General features: G+C 45.2%; 1 protein-coding gene across 1 annotated transcript in view; it reads right to left on the bottom strand.

Moving 5' to 3' along the window:
• CWF19L2 (CWF19 like cell cycle control factor 2) overlaps positions 1-18,120 on the bottom strand; it is a 410,652-nt gene that overhangs the window by 276,148 nt on the left and 116,384 nt on the right. Inside the window, exon 9 of the mRNA XM_082245347.1 lies at positions 1,818-1,914. Coding sequence (XP_082101473.1) covers positions 1,818-1,914 — 97 coding nt within the window. The remainder of the gene's footprint in view (positions 1-1,817; positions 1,915-18,120) is intronic.

The following is an 18,120-nucleotide window of genomic DNA, read 5'->3' as shown; positions in this document are numbered from 1 at the left end:
GCAGCATCTGCAGCTAAAGGGAAAGCAGATTTGGGGGGGGGGGGGGGGGGGGGACGCAACTGAGTTAAACATTTTATTTATAGTTAAGATTATAGAGCTTATTATTACTATGATTATATGACTCTTTATTGCAAATCTAGATTTTTGTTTTTTTACATTGAAATTACGGACTGTGTTTTGTACATCAGTGACATGAAAAGTCAAATCCACAGCTTGTAACAGTGAATGGAAAAGTAATTAAAGTGAATAATTATACAAGGCAACGTATTGAGCAGCAGATGTGTAAGAGAAATTATAGAAAGGTTTTTCTTTAATGCAGAACTGTGCTTTGCTCCACCACACAAAGCAACAGGTTCACTCTGCTCCCCTCCCTAATTTCATATATTCACTCTTCCTTTGCTGCTCTACAACCAACCAAAGGTAGCAAAGAAGTTAAGCCCTTCATAAGGCCCAAGTTGCTCTGGTTGGAGAAAACTTGGAGTTTTTTAAAGACCAAAGCCTCAAACACACTATAGCTTTTTTTCATCAACCTAGCGAGCTGAACAAAAAAACTAACAGCTCAGGTCAGAGCCTCTGTACTAACTATGCCATGTTAGTACAGCAATCCCCCCTGCTGTTCTATTGTGTTCTGACGGTGCATGGCCTCCCCGGCAGAACACTCCGGTCAGCGCTCTCAGCCATTGGCTGAGAGCGCTGATCGGCAGACCTTTTTTTGGCCATGCCTCTGACAGAAGCCGGCTTCTGGTGGACTGGCTGCAGATACACATGGGCCGAATGTTGTCCGGTTTCTTATGAACCGGCCGATGCCACCAGAAATTCGGCCCATGCTAAGGCTTAAGTTTAGCTAAAACTAAAAAATAGATAAATCAGCATAACTTACAGTTAGGATGTGTCATCCCTTGTCCTAATTTGTCTGCTTTCAGTAAAAATCTTAATTTGGCCTACCAATCCCCCCCCCCGCCGCATTCCTGTTCAATTCACATGCAATTTAGTGTGGTGCGATTTGAGCCCATTTATTTTGAATGGCCTCAAATTGCACCAAAGTCATTCAGCTATCAATTTTGGAACCACGCTGCAACCAGATCACATGGTACTTTTGTTCAGAGATCCTGTGTCATTCATATAAGCTTTAGTACAGTTTCCATGAATGACAGGATTGGGCATCAAGGGGTGTGCATATTCAAGCTATATTGGTGAAAGACCCTGCCAGTCGCCTTTCAGCTGTATAAACTCCGGCGGCACCAAAAGATTACGGTAGCTGGAGGAGGGGGGGGGGGGGCATTGTGTAAAAACACATAAGGATTTCTACTAAAAGTGGAAAAATGAGAACACATTTTGGGACACATCATACTAACTATAATTGATGTCCCTTGTGCTGATTTTTCTGTATTTAGTTTTAGCTAAACTTAGACTTTAGGGATAAGGACTCTACTTGTCCTCATTTCATAGAGCTGGGCCAACTACCAAACACCAGCACATGAGAGGAAAGAGGGTGAGTCACATGCTCCTGTATATCTGAAGTACCAATATTTTACTTACTCCTGGTGACAAGGGACAAAGAAAAGAGTATGTGCAGTTGGGGAGGGGGCAATAAAGAAAATATGTTGCTTTGCTCTGTATAGACAAGTCAAAGATTTTTTAGGGCAGGGCAGCTTAGATCTTCAAATCTGTCCGATAATGTCTTCTCAATCTGTGGGAAGCAGAAGGAGGCATGGTGTGCGTCTGTGCCACCTCTAAAGATTTCCTAAGTTAAAGACACCTTCCAAGAAGTCTAACAAAAGTTACAAATCACATATGAGATAGAAGCAGCAACTCACCGTGTTACCCATAATTTCTGCTTTGACAATTTTGGCTCCAAGCTTATTCATCTCTTCCTCCGTAAGTATCTGGGTTGCTTGTGGTGGTGTATCAGGTCTGCATGATTCAAAAGCATCCAGAATTATTTCTAGTTTATAAAAAGTAAGAAACACATACTACATTCTACTACATGAAGAAACTGAACACACATAAGAAAAATATTTCCTTAAACTGTATGCATTAAGATGTAAGGCCATTTTTATTGCAACAGCAAATGCCTATTCTAGAAAAGAAACAAAAGATTAAAAAAGCAGTTTTAGATACAACTTCACCATCCTTGAAAGGAAATGAGGGAAGGTATGTCTAAATCAATACGGTGGACAACACCACGTCCTAACGCTCATGCGTCATGTTGACCATGATGTATTTACGTACATGACGTCACAAACCATCTGCTTGCGCCATTTTTGCTGAATGTTGTTGTCTATGTCTCAATGTATTTCTGGGCCTTGTCCAAGGAAAGTTCGAGCCTCCATAGCCTCTAAAGCAGTCGATGTTCTGGCAAAATTGATCAGGTGGCCTTTTCTTCACTGGCTTACTCCTCCTAAATGCCTCATTAATATGGATTTACTTATGGATGAACTAAGATACTAAGAACCAGGATTGTGGATCAATGATCTGATGGATTGATAAGAATAACTTTCTACCTTTAATATTTTGGTCACAATAAGTGATGGGACTATTCATGGATGCTGGCTTTCTCAAGCTGTTGTAAATTGATGGGCTACATTTCAGCTTCAAGTGTTTGACCACACTTGGGATATAGCTTCTAGACTGGTGGGACTTTTTTGGTGCAAATCCTGATACAATATACAAACAACGCCATTCAGATGCAGTATCAAATATCAGCTGGTTTCTATGCTGCATTCTACATGAGGTATCACATATAGTAAGGATTTCTTCGTTTTCCCTGTGTGAATCACTTGGATGTGAATGATTACACTAGAGCAGGCATGTCCAACCTGTGGCCCGCTGCCCCCTGACAATTTTTTTTTTTTTTTCGCTGGAGTGGAAGGAAGTTGAGTCGGGGGCACGCCCACAGAGGCAGTCTTGGAGGAGATAATCCACTAGTTGTGTTAAATTAGGAGGTCGCGGCGGCGTTATATTACTTATATACTATAGTATATATTTTATATGCAGCCCGAGAAAATTTCTCTATGCTCAATGTGGCCCAGAGAAGCCAAAAGGTTGGACACCCATGCACTAGAGCAGTGGTTCTTAACCTTGTTGGAGGTACTGAACCCCACCAGTTTCATATGCGCATTCGCCGAACCCTTCTTAATTGGAAAAATAAAATATGATTGTTTCAAATTCAAAACATAGGTATATATTATTTTAGGTATATATTTATACATAGGTGCACAAAAAGAACAAAACCATTAAGAACAAAGAACAAAACCATTAAAACATGATTTTCACACAAAAACAAAAACATAATAATGAATATTTACTGCAAATCAGTGTGACTTCTGCTGTTGTCTTTCAGAGACCCGTTCAGAAATGCGCGGCTTTATCTTGGCAAGTGCCACTCTCATGTAATTTTCGCAAAAAAATCTGTTCCTTTTCTTTGTTTTTATGTGCAGCATCCCCCCTTACAGCAGACCAGGGTGAGGTGAGGTCCCGTCCCCCATATAGATCTATAGGGATCTATATAGGGGACGGGACCTCACCTCACCCTGGCCTGCTGTAAGGGGGGAGATCTATATGGGGGACAGGACCTCACCTCACCCTGGCCTGCTGTAAGGGTGGATCTATATGGGGGACCTGGTCCCCCATATAGATCCCCCCTTACAACAGGCCAGGGTGAGGTCCCCCATATAGATCTCAGGTCCCCCATATAGATACCCCCTTACAGCAGGCCAGGGTGAGGTGAGGTCCCATCCCCCATATAGATCTCCCCCCTTACAGCAGGACAGGGTGAGGTGAGGTCCGGACCCTGGCCTGCTGTAGGGGGGGATCTATATGGGGGACCCCAGAGTGAACTAACCTCACCCTGGCCTGCTGTAGGTTGGGATCTATATGGGGGACCTCACCTCACCCTGGCCTACTGTAAGGGGGATCTATATGGGGGATCATGTCCCCCATATACATCCCCCCTTACAGCAGGCCAGTGTGAGGTGAGGTCCCGTCCCCCATTTAGATCTCCCCCCTTACAGCAGGCCAGGTTCCCCAAAAGAAAAGATCCCCTTTACATAGTCTTCACTAGACTAGTACAGCCAGTACTACTCCAGTCCTACCTTTTTTTCACCTGTGTCCCGACTCCCGATCACAGGCTAGGTTTTCCTCCTGCAGGCTGCAGCACCACTGTCACCACTGGCTCTCTGGCCTCTCACCTGCCAGCTTCCTCTGCTGCTGCGGCTGCCTGGCCTGGTGGTTCTCTCCCGCACTGCGCTGGGTGGCTGCTGCACGGGTTAGTCCCTCCCCCAGACAGTCCCTCTCCGCACCGCACGCCTGGCCTTTAGACATAACTACCCTCTTTTCCTTACAAGGATAGTGGAGTTGAGTCCAAAATCGTTTTTTTTTTAAGTTTTTTTTTTTCTAGCAGATTTTTTGCACCCAGGACTCCTCTGCTATTTATGAGAGAATTTAGAAAAGGGCAATGATTGGACTTTGAGGAAATATTTGGATAAGTAGAAGCATGTTCCACTGTTAATGACAAGACATGAATAAGGAATTAAACATTTTATCTATTTATTACAGGTTACTTTCATAGCGCGACAATTTATGCAGCACTTTACACAAATTTTACATTAACATTAGTCCCTACCCTCAAGAAGCTTATAGTGTTAATTCACCTTAAAACTAAAATCCCTGCATCTATACACCTCCACGATCTAACACGAACATATCTAGCCCTGTAAAGAAGAAACCAGTATACTGTACATACCTTTTTGAAGCCGATCCGATCTCCAGCGGCGGAAGTTCTGCAGAGGACACAGCTGACAACGGCTGTGAAATGAATGGGGAGTGACATCACCAATAGAGTTACTAAAGGGCTTCCATTGTCAGCTGTGTCCTCTGCACCGGCCTCCACAGCGAAGCAGTGGCTGACAGCTCAGCGTAAGATCAGGGAGGATCGGCTTTAAAAAAGGTAAGTATACTGATTTCTTCTTTACAGGGCTAGATAGGTTAGTGTTAGATCATGGAGGTCTATAGATGCAGGGATTTTAGTGTTAGGTTCCTTTCACACGGCCGCTCCGCTGCTTTAGTCCGCTGCGGGACTTTTTTTTTTTTTTTCACGGAGCGGATGACATTTGTGTCATCCGCTCCGTGTGCCCGCATATCATCCCATCCGTTTGCGGATGATATGCGGACATAATGTAAGTAGATGGCATTGCGGATATCAGCGGATGACACCGCTGACATCCGATTTTCCTTCCTTTCCGTTTTTTACACGGATGAAAAAATAGGGTTCTGTTCCATTCGAAAAAACGGAACAGAACTGAAAGGAAGAAAATCGGATGTCAGCGGATGGTATTCCGCTGACATCCGCAGTGCCATTCACTTACATTATGTCCGCAAATCATCCGCAAAAAAGTAGGATGATTTGCGGACACACGGAGCTGCCGTGTGAAAGGACCCTTAGGGTGGACTTCTACTTTAAAATTCTAAAAGGTCTCACATACATTTATACATATACTAGGGCCGATTTAGACAGGAGTCAAATAGGGTGCCAGCATGAATTTGGTGTGTGGTAGGAAACCAAAATACCCACACGAAACCCATGCAAGCACAATGAGAACATGCAAACTCCATGCAGGTAATGGTAGTGGCTACTGAATATGGCTGATGTGTATTTTAACCAATTCTTGACCAAGCTTCACCTGAAAGACAGCTACAGCGTGGTCGTCCAGTTCTGGAAGGGTGTCTATAGACGTCCTCCTAGAACCCTGCCCCTTGCGCGCCTCCTGCGGTGCACTTTAGGCTTGCTCTGTGACCATTGTGTCCTTCGGACACAGCCGATCACAGATCGGGGTAAAGGGGCAATCACAGCGTCCCTTTACCATGTGATATGCTGTGGCCTATCAGTGCAGCCTCATCAGTACAAATCAGTGCCTCCGATCAGTGCCCATCAGCGCATACCAGTGAAGAAGAAAAATTACTTATTTGCAAATCTTTAAAACAGAAACCAAAAAAAATGTTTTTTTTTTTTTTAATTTTCAGTCTTTTTTTCGTTTCTTTAGCAAAGACTAAAAAAACCCAGTGGTGAATAAATACTAGGGATAAATACTAGGGATCCAACGATTATCGGAGGCTGATATTCACTATTTTTTAAGTATCAGTATCGGCCACAAACTTGCCGAAATGGCCGATATTGCTTCAAGTTGTTGTATCGGAGTGATGCCTGCAGCCAGAGGGTACTGTAGTCTTAAAGGCGGCAGATTTTTTAAAAAATTACAGCATTCGAAAGAGCCAAACTTGGCGTTTTGAATGCTTTTAAGTGCAGGGGAGGGGTTTGGGGTCTTTTAGACCCCAGATGTCTCCATAAAGAGTACATGCCCGTGCCTATTACTGGCAAAAGGGAAGTTTACATTGTGACAGCAGCAATAAAAGTGATCAAAAACATTTTTTTTTTTAAAAAAAAAAGGACCGCTTAAAAAAAAAAAAAAATTTAAATGTGCAGAATATCGGCACCTAATATAGGCTATCGGCCTGAAGGGTGGCCAGAAAATCGGTATCTGCCCTGAAAAAACAATATCGGTCGATCCCTATTAAATACCACCAAAAGAAAGCTCTATCTGTCTGAAAAAAATGATACAAATTTCATATGGGTACAGTGTTGCATGGCCACACAATTGTCATTCATCGTGCAACAGCACTGAAAGCTGAAAAGTGGCCTGGGCAGGAGGGGGGGAAAGTACTCTGTATTCAAGTGGTTAAAAGACCAGTTCCTTTATTTGCGGTCACAGCAGCCTCCACCTGAATTTTGGGACCTTCTTACAAGTAAAATATTACTAGTCCTTATAATACAGACACCTCCCTGCCTCCTAAACATCCTCTTTGGCTAGTAAGGCAGCCCTATAGAAATGTGGGGGGTCAGGAAGGATTTGCCAAGCTCCAACACTACGCAGTAATGGCTGGAGCTTTGCTTGTCAGAACAGCCTTGTAATTTGGTGAAGCAGGAGGTAGTGCAGGTTGCTTCGGGTATGTACCAGTTTCATACTTTTTATACCCATCAACAACTTTTCTTTTTTTTACAGAGCCCTATAGATATCCTGATATTAATACTCATTCCAGGTCATTAAGCCAAAAAGTACTGAAGTCAACGAAGCAGCATAACAGCTAGGAAACCATTTACAAAATGGATCGCCAATGAAAGCTTGTGTATTTCCTTCATGGCGGGTTTCCTCTAACACCTAGACAACTAATTGTCTTGCAAGATAAACGTGTAAAATACTCTGTAAGATGAACAATGCTATTAACATGTTTGCTGCTAATGAGTCTATATGACTGTCTCCCAGGAGAGTCGGTAGGCAGTACACAGGCTAAATGAGCTCTATTAGTGACAAATTATCAGATTAGCTGTTTCACTAATAAGAAGACTTCGATCAGCATCAGCATCTGACATGAGGAGGCAAAGTCACGTTACAGTGCATCCGGAAAGTATTCACAGCGCTTCACTTTTTCCACATTTTTTTATGTTACAGCCTTATTCCAAAATAGATTCAATTCATTATCAAAATTCTACAAACTATTCCCCATCAAGACAACATGAAAGAAGTTGGTTTAAAATCTTTGCACATTTATTAAAAAGAAAAAAAACACATGTACATACCGTATTTATCGGCGTATAACACCTACTTTTTCCTCCATTTTTAGGAGGAAAAAGTGACTGTGCGTGTTATACGCCGATATAAAAAAAAAATGTCCAGACCGCAGCGCTGAGAGGTAGAAGGGGGCGGGCGGCGCCGAGGAGAAAGAAGGAAGCGCTGTCATCGGAAGTCCCGCCTCCTATGCCGACGTCAATCATAGGCGCCGGGATTTCCGAAGACAGCGCATCCTTCCTTCTCCTCGGCGCCACCCGCCCCCTTCTACCTCTCGGCGCTGCTTTCTGGAGATTTTTAAAAGTGATGTGTATAGTGGCGCTGGCGAGGCTGCAATTATGGAGCGCTGGCGAGGCTGCAATTATGGGTGCTGGCGAAGGCTGCATGTATGGGCACTGGCGAAGGCTGCATGTATGGGCACTGGCGAAGGCTGCATGTATGGGCACTGGCGAAGGCTGCATGTATGGGCACTGGCGAAGGCTGCATGTATGGGCACTGGCGCTGGCGAGGCTGCAATTATGGGCGCTGGCGAGGCTGCAATTATGGGCACTGGCGAAGGCTGCATGTATGGGCACTGGCGAAGGCTGCATGTATGGGCACTGGCGAAGGCTGCATGTATGGGCAATGGCGAAGGCTGCATGTATGGGCACTGGCGAAGGCTGCATGTATGGGCACTGGCGAAGGCTGCATGTATGGGCACTGGCGAAGGCTGCATGTATGGGCACTGGCGCTGGTGAGGCTGCAATTATGGGGACTGGCGCTGGCGAGGCTGCAATTATGGGGACTGGCGCTGGCGAGGCTGCAATTATGGGGACTGGCGCTGGTGAGGCTGCATGTATGGGCACTGCGCTGGCGAGGCTGCATGTATGGGCATTGGTGCGGCTGCAATTATGGGCGCTGGCGAGGCTGCATGTATGGGCACTGGCAAGGCTGCATGTATTGGTACTGCAGTGACGAGGCTGCATGTATGGGCACTGCACTGGCGAGGCTGCATTTAAGGACACTGCGCTGATGAGGCTGCATTCGCGGGCACTGGTAAGACTACATTTAATTAAAAAAAAAAAAAGTTCTGAGTTCAAAGCTGTTTATTTTAAATTTCAGCTTTTTTCCTGAAATTTCTGCCCTAAAATTTAGGTGCATGTTATACTCCGGCGCGTGTTATACGCCAATAAATACGGTAAGTATTTACAGCCTTTGCCATGACACTCAAAATTGAGCTAAGGTGCCTCTTGTTTCCACCGATCATCCTTGAGATGTTTCTATAACTTGTTTCGAGTCCACCTTTAGCAAATTCAGTTGATTTGGACATGATTTGGAAAGGCACAAACCTATCTATACAAGGTCCCACAGTTAACAGTGCATGTCAGAGCACAAACCAAGCAATGAAGTCCAAGGTATTGTCTAAACCTCTGAGACAGGATTGTGGCACAGATCTGGGGAAGGGTACAGAACAATTTCTGCAGCATTGAAGGTCCTAATGAGCACAATGGCCTCTATCATCCATAAATGGAGGAAGTTTGGAACCCCCAGGACTCTTCCGGCCAAACTGAACAATCCGGGGAGAAAGGCCTTAGTCAACGGGGTGACCAAGAACCCGATGGTCACTCTGACAGAGCTCCAACGTTTCTCTGTGGAGAGAGGAGAACCCTCCAGAAGATCAACCATCTCAACAGCACTCCACCAATAAGGTCTGTATGGTAGAGTTGCCAGACGGAAACCACTCCTCAGTAAAAGGCATATGACAGCCCACCTGGAGTTTGCCAAAAGGCACCTGAAGGACTCAACATTCTCCGGTCTGATGAAACAAAGATTGAACTCTTTGGCCTGAATGGCAAACGTCATGTCTGGAGGAAACCCGGCACCGCTCATCACCTGGCCAATACCATCATTAACCACTTCTGGACCGGAAGGAAATTGTTCCCTTAATGACCAGGCCATTTTTTGCGCTTTGGCACTGAGTTAATTTAACGGACAATTGCACAGTCGTGCGACGCTGTACCTACATTAAAGTGATGCCTTTTTTTGCACAAATAGAGCTTTCTTTTGGTGGTATTTGATCACCTGTGCGATTGTTATTTATTGCACTATAAGCAAAAAAAAAAAGCGACAATTCTGAAAAAAAAAAAATAATATTTTTCACTTTCTGCCCATGTTCTGCAATAGAACATTCCATAATAAAAAAAATTAAAAATGACATTTTTTCATCCTTTTAGGCCAATTTGTATTGTGCTATATATTTTTGGTAAAAAAAAAAATCCCAATAACCGTATTTTGATTGGCTTGCGCAAAAGTTATCGTGTCTACAAACTATCGGAAAGATTTATATTATTTTTATTTTATTTTTTACTAGTAATGGCAGCGATCTGTGATTTTTAGTGGGACTGCGACATTGCGGCAGACAGATCGGACCCCTAACTGACCATTTTGACACTTTTGGGAGGACCAGTGACATTACTACAGTAATTAGTGCTAAAAATATGCACTGTTACTGTAATAATGACACTGGCAAGGAAGGGGTTAACCCAGTGGCAATCAAAGGGTTAAATGTAAGCCTAGGGGAGTGTTTTCTAACTGTATGGGGGAGGGACTTGTGGAATCAACACAGAGACCTGTAAACATTTCAGAGAGAACAACGGTCTGCTGTGTTTACAACAGCAGACTCTCGTTCTCTCTCCATGGGGAGCGATCATGGATGCCCCATGGATCGGCTTCCCCTTGCCTAATGGGGGCCGGCATGTCCTCAGGAGCTCTCCGCGAACCCCGTACAAGTTTGCGCCAGCCGAGCCAGCCTGCTGCAGTATATCTGCGGGGGGGGGGGGGTTAATGTGAAGCATGGGGGTGGCAGCATCATGTTGTGGGGATGCGGCAGGAACTGGGAGACTAGTCAGGATTGAGGGAAAGATGAATGCAGTAATGTACAGAGACATTCTTGATGAAAACCTGCTCCAGAGAGGTTCATCTTCCAACAGGACAACGACCATAAGCACACAGCTAAGATAACAAAGGAGTGGCAACGGGACAACTCTGTGAATGTCCTTGAGTGGCCCAGCCAGAGCCCAGACTTGAAACCAATTGAACATCTCTGGAGAGATCTGAAAATGGCTGTGTACCGACGCTCCCCATTCAACCTAATGGAGCTTGAGAAGTCCTGCAAAGAAGAATAGGAGAAACTGCCAAAAATAGGTTTGCCATGCTTGTAGCATCATACTCAAAAAGACTTAAGGCTGTATTTGGTGCCAAAGGTGCTTCAAAAAAGTATTAGGCAAAGGCTGTGAATACTTATGTACATTTCAAGATTTCAAACAAGCTTCTTTCATGTTGTCATTATGGGGTATTGTTTGTAGAATTTTGAAGAAAGTAATGAATTTGTTCAATTTTGGAATAAGGCTGTAACATAACAAAATGTGGAGTGAAGTGAATACTTTTCGGATGCACTGTACCATCAGTCCTGGCCAGCGATGTAAGGCAGCCCATAAATGATGCGGGTTCCAGGAAAGAAAGTCACTCGATTCCCCCACCAACAGTTAGTGTGGATGGGAAAATCCTTAGTGTGAAGCTATTGTGTTCTCTCAATGAGGGGGCGCGGGGACCCATCCGGGAGAACACAGTGATTATTGCTAGCAGCTGTAGCCACTGGCAATATTCACATATTGGAATCCAACATGCTGGTTGCACCCAAGTCGATTGATGGATCGACTTGGGTACAATCAGCCTGCCAAAACATGGACAGAATCTCGGCAGAGATTCGAACCATCTATGGCCAGCTTAAGCGGACTACACATTATACCATTTTTTTGTTTAATTTCCTTTAGATTAACCTTCAACTATGTAGTAGTGCAAGGGCCTGCATGATTGCATACAATTTGAAAGTGTTTAGGTTTGACCTCATATTATAAGGTTTTGGTAAATCTAAAGGAAAATTGTACCAGAATATTGTATAATGTGTAGCCATCTTTAAGGTGCACACAGTGGGAACAATCAGCAGTGCATGCAAAGGCTAATGTCACTGGTACAGGTGGGGGTTGATTTACCAAAGGTAAATGGACTGAGCACTCTGCAAGTGCAGTTGTTCCAAAGCTTAGTAAATGAGGGGGAGCTCTGCTGACTTCCACTATCCAATAATGTAAGAGCATTTTTTTTTTTTACTTTTCTTGCATGTGATTGGGTATTCTTTGTAAAGTGAAGCTTTACCTTATGTACTAAGCACTGGCGCAATTGCACTTGCTCTAAAGCAAACATTTCCATATAAGGAATGGTTGAACCAAATATGTAATTCAGAAAAGGCCACAAGAGACTTTGGAAATTCTCTTAACTAAACATTCAAAGCAGTATTTTTTTACAACATCACGTCAACTACTTTCAAACTTCATTATAAAAAGCTAGCTATAAACCCAACAAAGCACTACAGAAAGTAATTACACCCTCAAGGAATCCACCGCCAACTTGCCATGCATGCTGTGGGTCCCACCACGCTAGTGCACTTTGCAGAAATGGCCACACATTGCTGGTCTATAAAATTCAGGTGATTAAGTTCAACATGTTCATTTTATGGGAATGTGTTGGCTATGCATTTTAATAGCGATAAGCAAGCTGGTTTGAAAACCAATAAAAACGCCAAATTTTGAATTATTTCATTCTCTGAATTTATGAATGCAGACTCGTCTAACTTGCATATATTCATACAGTTATATAAAATTGTGACTTACATAGTTCCTAATTTGAGATTTTCTGAAAGACATGCACTACTGAGGTAGGTGTGAAAAAATGCTGTAAATTAAGAATGCTTTCAGAAATAGAAGTGTTAATATTTCATTGTTATCAATTAAAAAATGAAAAGTAAATGAACAGGAGAAAAATTCAAATCAAATCAATATTTGGACCACTCCATAGCATCAAAACAGCATCAATGCTTCTAGGTACACTTGCAAACAGTTTTTTAAGGAACTCGGCAGGTAGGTTGTTCCAAACATTTTGGAGAACTAACCACACATCTTTTGTGGATGTCGGCTGCCTCAAATCCTTCTGTCTCTTCATGTAATCCCAGACAGACTCCATTATGCTGAGTTCAGGGCCCTATGGGGGCCAAACCATTACTGCTAGGACTCCTTGCTCTTCATTGCATTGGAGATAATTCTTATTGACATTGGCTGTATGTTTGGGATCATTGTCATGCTTCAGTTTAAATTTGGGGCCAATCACACATCTCCCTGATGGTATGGCATGATGGATAAGTATCTGCCTTTATTTCTCAGCATTGAGAACACCATTGGTCCTAACCAAATCTCCAACTCCATTTGCAGAAGTTTGCATTTGCAACCCCAAACTTGCAAGGGACCTTCACCATGCTTCACCTTTGCCACAGCTGAGTCTCTTAGCCTTGTTTCCATGTCATAGGTATGGCTTTTCGGCCACAATTATTCCATGAAGACCACTTCTGGCCAGACTTCTCCGGACAGTAGATGGGTGTACCTGGGTCCCATGATTTTCGCCAGTTCTGTACTGATGGCACTGCTGGACAATTTCCGATGTTGAAGGGAAGTAGGCATGAGGTGTTTTTCAGCTGCTGAATTAAGTTTCCTTGGCTGGCCACTGCGTCTACGGTCCTCATTGTTGCCTGATCAATGGTATCCCTCAATGCTGAGCATATACTTACAGTGAGTTATTTTAACAGTGAGAGGCATACCAAAAATAGCCAGAAAATTGCATTTCAAAAAAGTTATAAGTTGATTTGCATTTTGATGAGTGAAATAAGTGTTTGATCCCCTATCAGCAAGATTTCTGGCTCCCAGGTGTCTTCTATACAGGTAAGAAGCTAAGATTAGGAGCACGCTCTTAAAAGGAGTGCGCCTATCCACAGAAGCAATCAATCAGATTCCAATATCTCCACTATGGCCAAGACCGAAGAGCTGTCCAAGGATGTCAGGGACAAGACTGTAGACGTACACAAGACTGGAATGGGCTACAAGAGCATCATCAAGCAGCATGGTGAGAGGGTGACATTTGGTGCGATTATTCGCAAATGGAAGAAACAAAAAATGGATTTTTGTAAAATCTTACCGTAAAATCCTTTTCTCTTAAGCTCATTGACAGACGTAGTCCTCCTTGATTAATATCAACTCGGATTATACTGCCCTCTACAGGAGTAGGACTAGACAGGAAAGAAAACGTTCTGGCCACACCCTAGGGGCAGTACCAGAGGGTATATCCTCTCACTTCCTGCTACAGCAAATCAGTTATGTCACAAAGCAGTGTTTAGAGAATTTAACCCAACCCAACTCAAAATCAGAGGAGCGGGTACTACGTCTGTCAATGAGCTTAAGAGAAAAGGATTTTACAGTAAGATTTTACAAAAATCCATTTTTCTCTGTCGCTCATTGACAGACGTAGTCGCCCTTGATTAATATCAACTCGGGACATCCCAAAGCAGTGCCACAAATGAGGGGTGGGATAACAGAAATCAAAATCCAGAAGGCCCAACCGGAGCCAACCAGAAGCATCAAGGACTCATTGAGCAAAAAGATGAGACCGAAGTGAAAAAAACCCAACAAACCCTCGAGGTAGACTGACGGTCTCCTCAAATTGCAGCCTGCAAAACCTTGCGGCCAAATGAGGCATCCGACGATGCCATCACATCAACTTTATAAAATTTTGTAAAGGTATGAACCGACGATCAAGTAATCGCCTTGAAAACCTGGACCCCTGACGCCTGATATTGGAAGGCCCAGGAAACACTAAGCGCCCGAATAGAGTGCGCCTTAACAGGGAACGGAGGATTCCGACCCTTAATAGAATAAGCCTGTACCACCGTCTGTCTAATCCATTTGGAGATAGTCGCGGCAGATGCAGGCAACCCCTTTCTGGGGCCATCCGTGATCACAAAAAGTGAATCCGTCTTACGGAACGATTCCGTAGTCTTCAGGTATACCCTGATTGCCCGAGCCACATCCAAGGAATGCAACGCATATTCCTGAGGATGATTGGGCTTAGGACACAAGGAAGGTAGCACAATATCTTCATTCAGATGAAAATCTGAAACCACCTTAGGAAGAAAGGATGGCTTCGGATGAAGAACTACCTTATCCCTATGAACCACTAGATATGGGGAATGGCATGATAATGCAGCCAGTTCTGACACCCTGCGTGCAGAAGTGATAGCCACCAAGAAGGCCACCTTCTGGGATAATGTAAGCAAGGGAATCTCCCTGATATTTTCAAAAGGAGGTTTCTGAAGAACTGACAAACACCAAATTAAGATCCCAGGGCGGTAAGGGCACGCGCACTGGCGGAGCCAAGTGCCGCACCCCCTGGACACCAAGGAATGAGTAGCCCAAGGCTTCTGAAAGAAGATTGCTAATGCTGAAACCTGACCCTTGATAATGCTCAAGGATAGTTTCTGCTCAACCCCCTTTTGCAGAAAAGCCAAGATTCGGGTCACCGAATAGGTACGTGGGGGAAATTCCAAAGATTCACACCACGCGATATAAGTCTTCCATGTGCGATAATAGACTTTGCTGGAAGTCGCTTTCCTTGCTTTAATTAGATTAGGAATAACTGAAGCTGACAACCCTTTGTCCTTCAGTACCTGGGTCTCAATAGCCAGGCCATTAAAACCAGCGACTGTAAAGCACGATGGAAGATCGGTCCTTGAGACCGCAGATCCTCCCTGAGAGGAAGTCTCCAAGGAGCGTCCGCGACTAGCCTGTCCAAGTCGGCGTACCCGGCTTGACGAGGCCAGCCCGGAATTTCCAGGATAACTGGAGTTCCCTCCACCTCTATCCTGCGGAGAAATCTCAGCAGCAATTTGAGAGGGGGGAAGACATACAGTAGCTGATACTGCCTTTACAGGCCGTTCAGCGCGTCTGCTGCGTCCGCTAGAGGATCGCGGGTGCGATCCCTGTTGAGCCAACCTACCAACAAATCCATATCCGGGGTGTCCCAATGAAGGGACAGCTGGTGAAATACCTCTGGATGAAGAGACTATTCCTCTTCATCCAGAATCTGACGGCTGAAATAATCTGCCTGTCCACCTCCGTGATAAATATCGCGGAGAGAACTGGAACAACTGTTCCCCCTATAAGAATGTTGGCCACTTCTATGGCACTCTTGATGCCCCTTGGTGATCGACATAAGCCATGACCGTGGCATAGTCCGATTGGATCTGAACCGGGCTGCCCTGGAGCTGCTCGGTCCAGTAAATCTGATTGCTCTCAGTTCCAACACATTTATCGGTAACCTGGAATTTATCAGAAGAAATGACTACCCCTGGCTGAGCATCGGAGACCGAAGCCACCAGACCAGAGCCTCCCTGGTCCGCTCACTCAATCGGATCCGATTGTCTAGGGAATCGGGATTCCGATTCCATATGGGAAGAATCTCCTCCTTGGAGAATTCGGGTATGAGACTGGGCAAACGGTACTGCCTCTAAGGAGGCGACCATCAATCCCAGCCAGTTGACGGACAGCAACATCCGAATCATTGACTGAATCTTCTGGAGTTTCTCCGCATGGAGAAACACTCTTGCCAAGGATGTATCCAAAATTAGGCCCAGATAGTTCAGTGTCCTGGTGGGAACCAGGGATGATCTTTGGGAAAAGCAACGAAAACACTGATGTCCTGCGAAGATGGGGATATGAAGATAGGCATCCTAAATGTCTATGGATGCCAGGAAATCCCCCTGATGCAGGGAGGCCACCACTGTATGGATGGACTCCATCTCTTCCAAGACCAAAATTGGACGCACCTAGCCCTTTTTCCTGGGCATTGTGAACAAGTTCAACTAGAACTCCTCCAAGTAAATGGGAACTACCACTGCTTGTTGTATCAAGCTGTCCCCCGCAAAGCTTTTTAAGCGACCCGGGGATGTTGAATATTGGAAGGGAAGAATCGCACCGGTGGAAGTGATCGAAACTCGATCTTGTATCCCGACCATATGACCTTGCGAACCCCTTTATCCGGGATTCTGGAAAGCCCTGGATCCGGAAACCGGTGAAGACGTCCCCCCACCCCAGAGATGGGTGGGGCCCATTCTGTCAATCCAACGGGATAACAGTGGTTTTATTTAGTCTGGAAATCGGTGAGTCCACTATTGGTGATACCGTCCATCTTTGAAATGAGGGATTCCTCAAAATGATAGCGCCTAGCAATACGTTTGGAAATAGCAGGGGCTCGTTAACGGACGACCCCATTTGGGCAAGGGAAACCCTTCGCCATTTTGGTAGGCTTGCTAGTACCAAAAAAGGAATATGAGTCTCAGCTACCTCTGCCGGTGTAACCTCAAGATTTAAGGTTTCCCGGACAGACACAACTAGTGCTTCCACCAACGCTTCTTGTGCTATGGCGGAGGCAGAAGCGTCCTCCTTACTGTCTGAGGAGACCGTACCTGAGACAACAACCCCAGAAAAGGGACTGCAATGACCAGCTCCGAGTCCATATCTGAGGTATCAGATGACATAGGGGTAGGCGGGGGTCGCTCTTCTTGACCCCCGTCCCTGACAGGCTACCTCCACCCGGGATACCAAAGACTCCAAAACGCTGATAATGCATCATCACAAGTGGGGTACTGGAGGGTCCTGCGGCCACCCTGAGGGGATCAGGTGGGGATACATGTGTGGCAGGGTTCATGTAACAAGACACTTGCCAGCAAAACACAAAAAAATTAATTGCAAGAAAAAAACATTTTTTTTTTTTTAACTTGGTCCCCCAGCGCAGTAGCGCCCCTCAGTCTACCTGCTTGGACCCCTCAGAAAGAGAGAGAGAGAGAGACCCCAAGGCTCACCTGATGCACAGAAGTTTCTTATCAACCCGCTTCCAGCACTGTCTGTTACAGACAGGAAGTCTTTAGCTTGCTTTCCCTGGGCCAAGGAGGCGGCTCCGCCCCTTTACACGCCTTCCGGCGCCTCCCAATTACTCCCCGAGGTGTTTGGTCACCTCAAACATGGCCGCCCCCATGCTGGAGACATGAGGCTACGCCAATATGGCGGCCTCATGCGATCTGCAGGAAAATGGCGGCGGCCTGTGTAGGATAGCGGCGGCTTGCAAGCTAGCAGCGGCCTGCGGGATGTGCGCATTCGGCCTGTGCGGCCTGCGGAAGTGCCTCGGCCTGCGGGAGGTGTCCTCGGCCTGCGGGAGGCTGTGTGGCCTGTGGAAGTGACTGGCTTTCTGGAGGGATGGCGATCTGTGGCTGCAGTAACTCAGGCATAGGCATCGGCCTGTGTACACACTAGACAAGGTAGGATACCTCTATACCTCACTAGTAATGCCTTTTAGTAGTCTGCCACTGACTTCAGTCACCCTTACAGTCATATAGTGACTTTAGATCGTCAGCTCCCAAACCAAGCCTCCTGGTTTCTATTCACAAAAATCACACTCAAATTGGGGGATCTGTGACCTGTTATAGGATAGAGGGGAGACCCAGAAAACTGAGTGTCCGACCATCCCAGAGAGGGGCCCGCGTCCACCAACAAACCCGACAGGGGGAGAGGGGGAACATTCTACTCAC

Source organism: Pelophylax lessonae (assembly GCF_965119305.1).
Source record: "Pelophylax lessonae genome assembly, chromosome: 2".
Classification (NCBI taxonomy): Eukaryota; Metazoa; Chordata; class Amphibia; order Anura; family Ranidae; genus Pelophylax; species Pelophylax lessonae.
The sequence above is the reverse complement of the archived record's forward strand: the minus strand, read 5'-3'. Positions and strand labels throughout refer to the sequence as shown.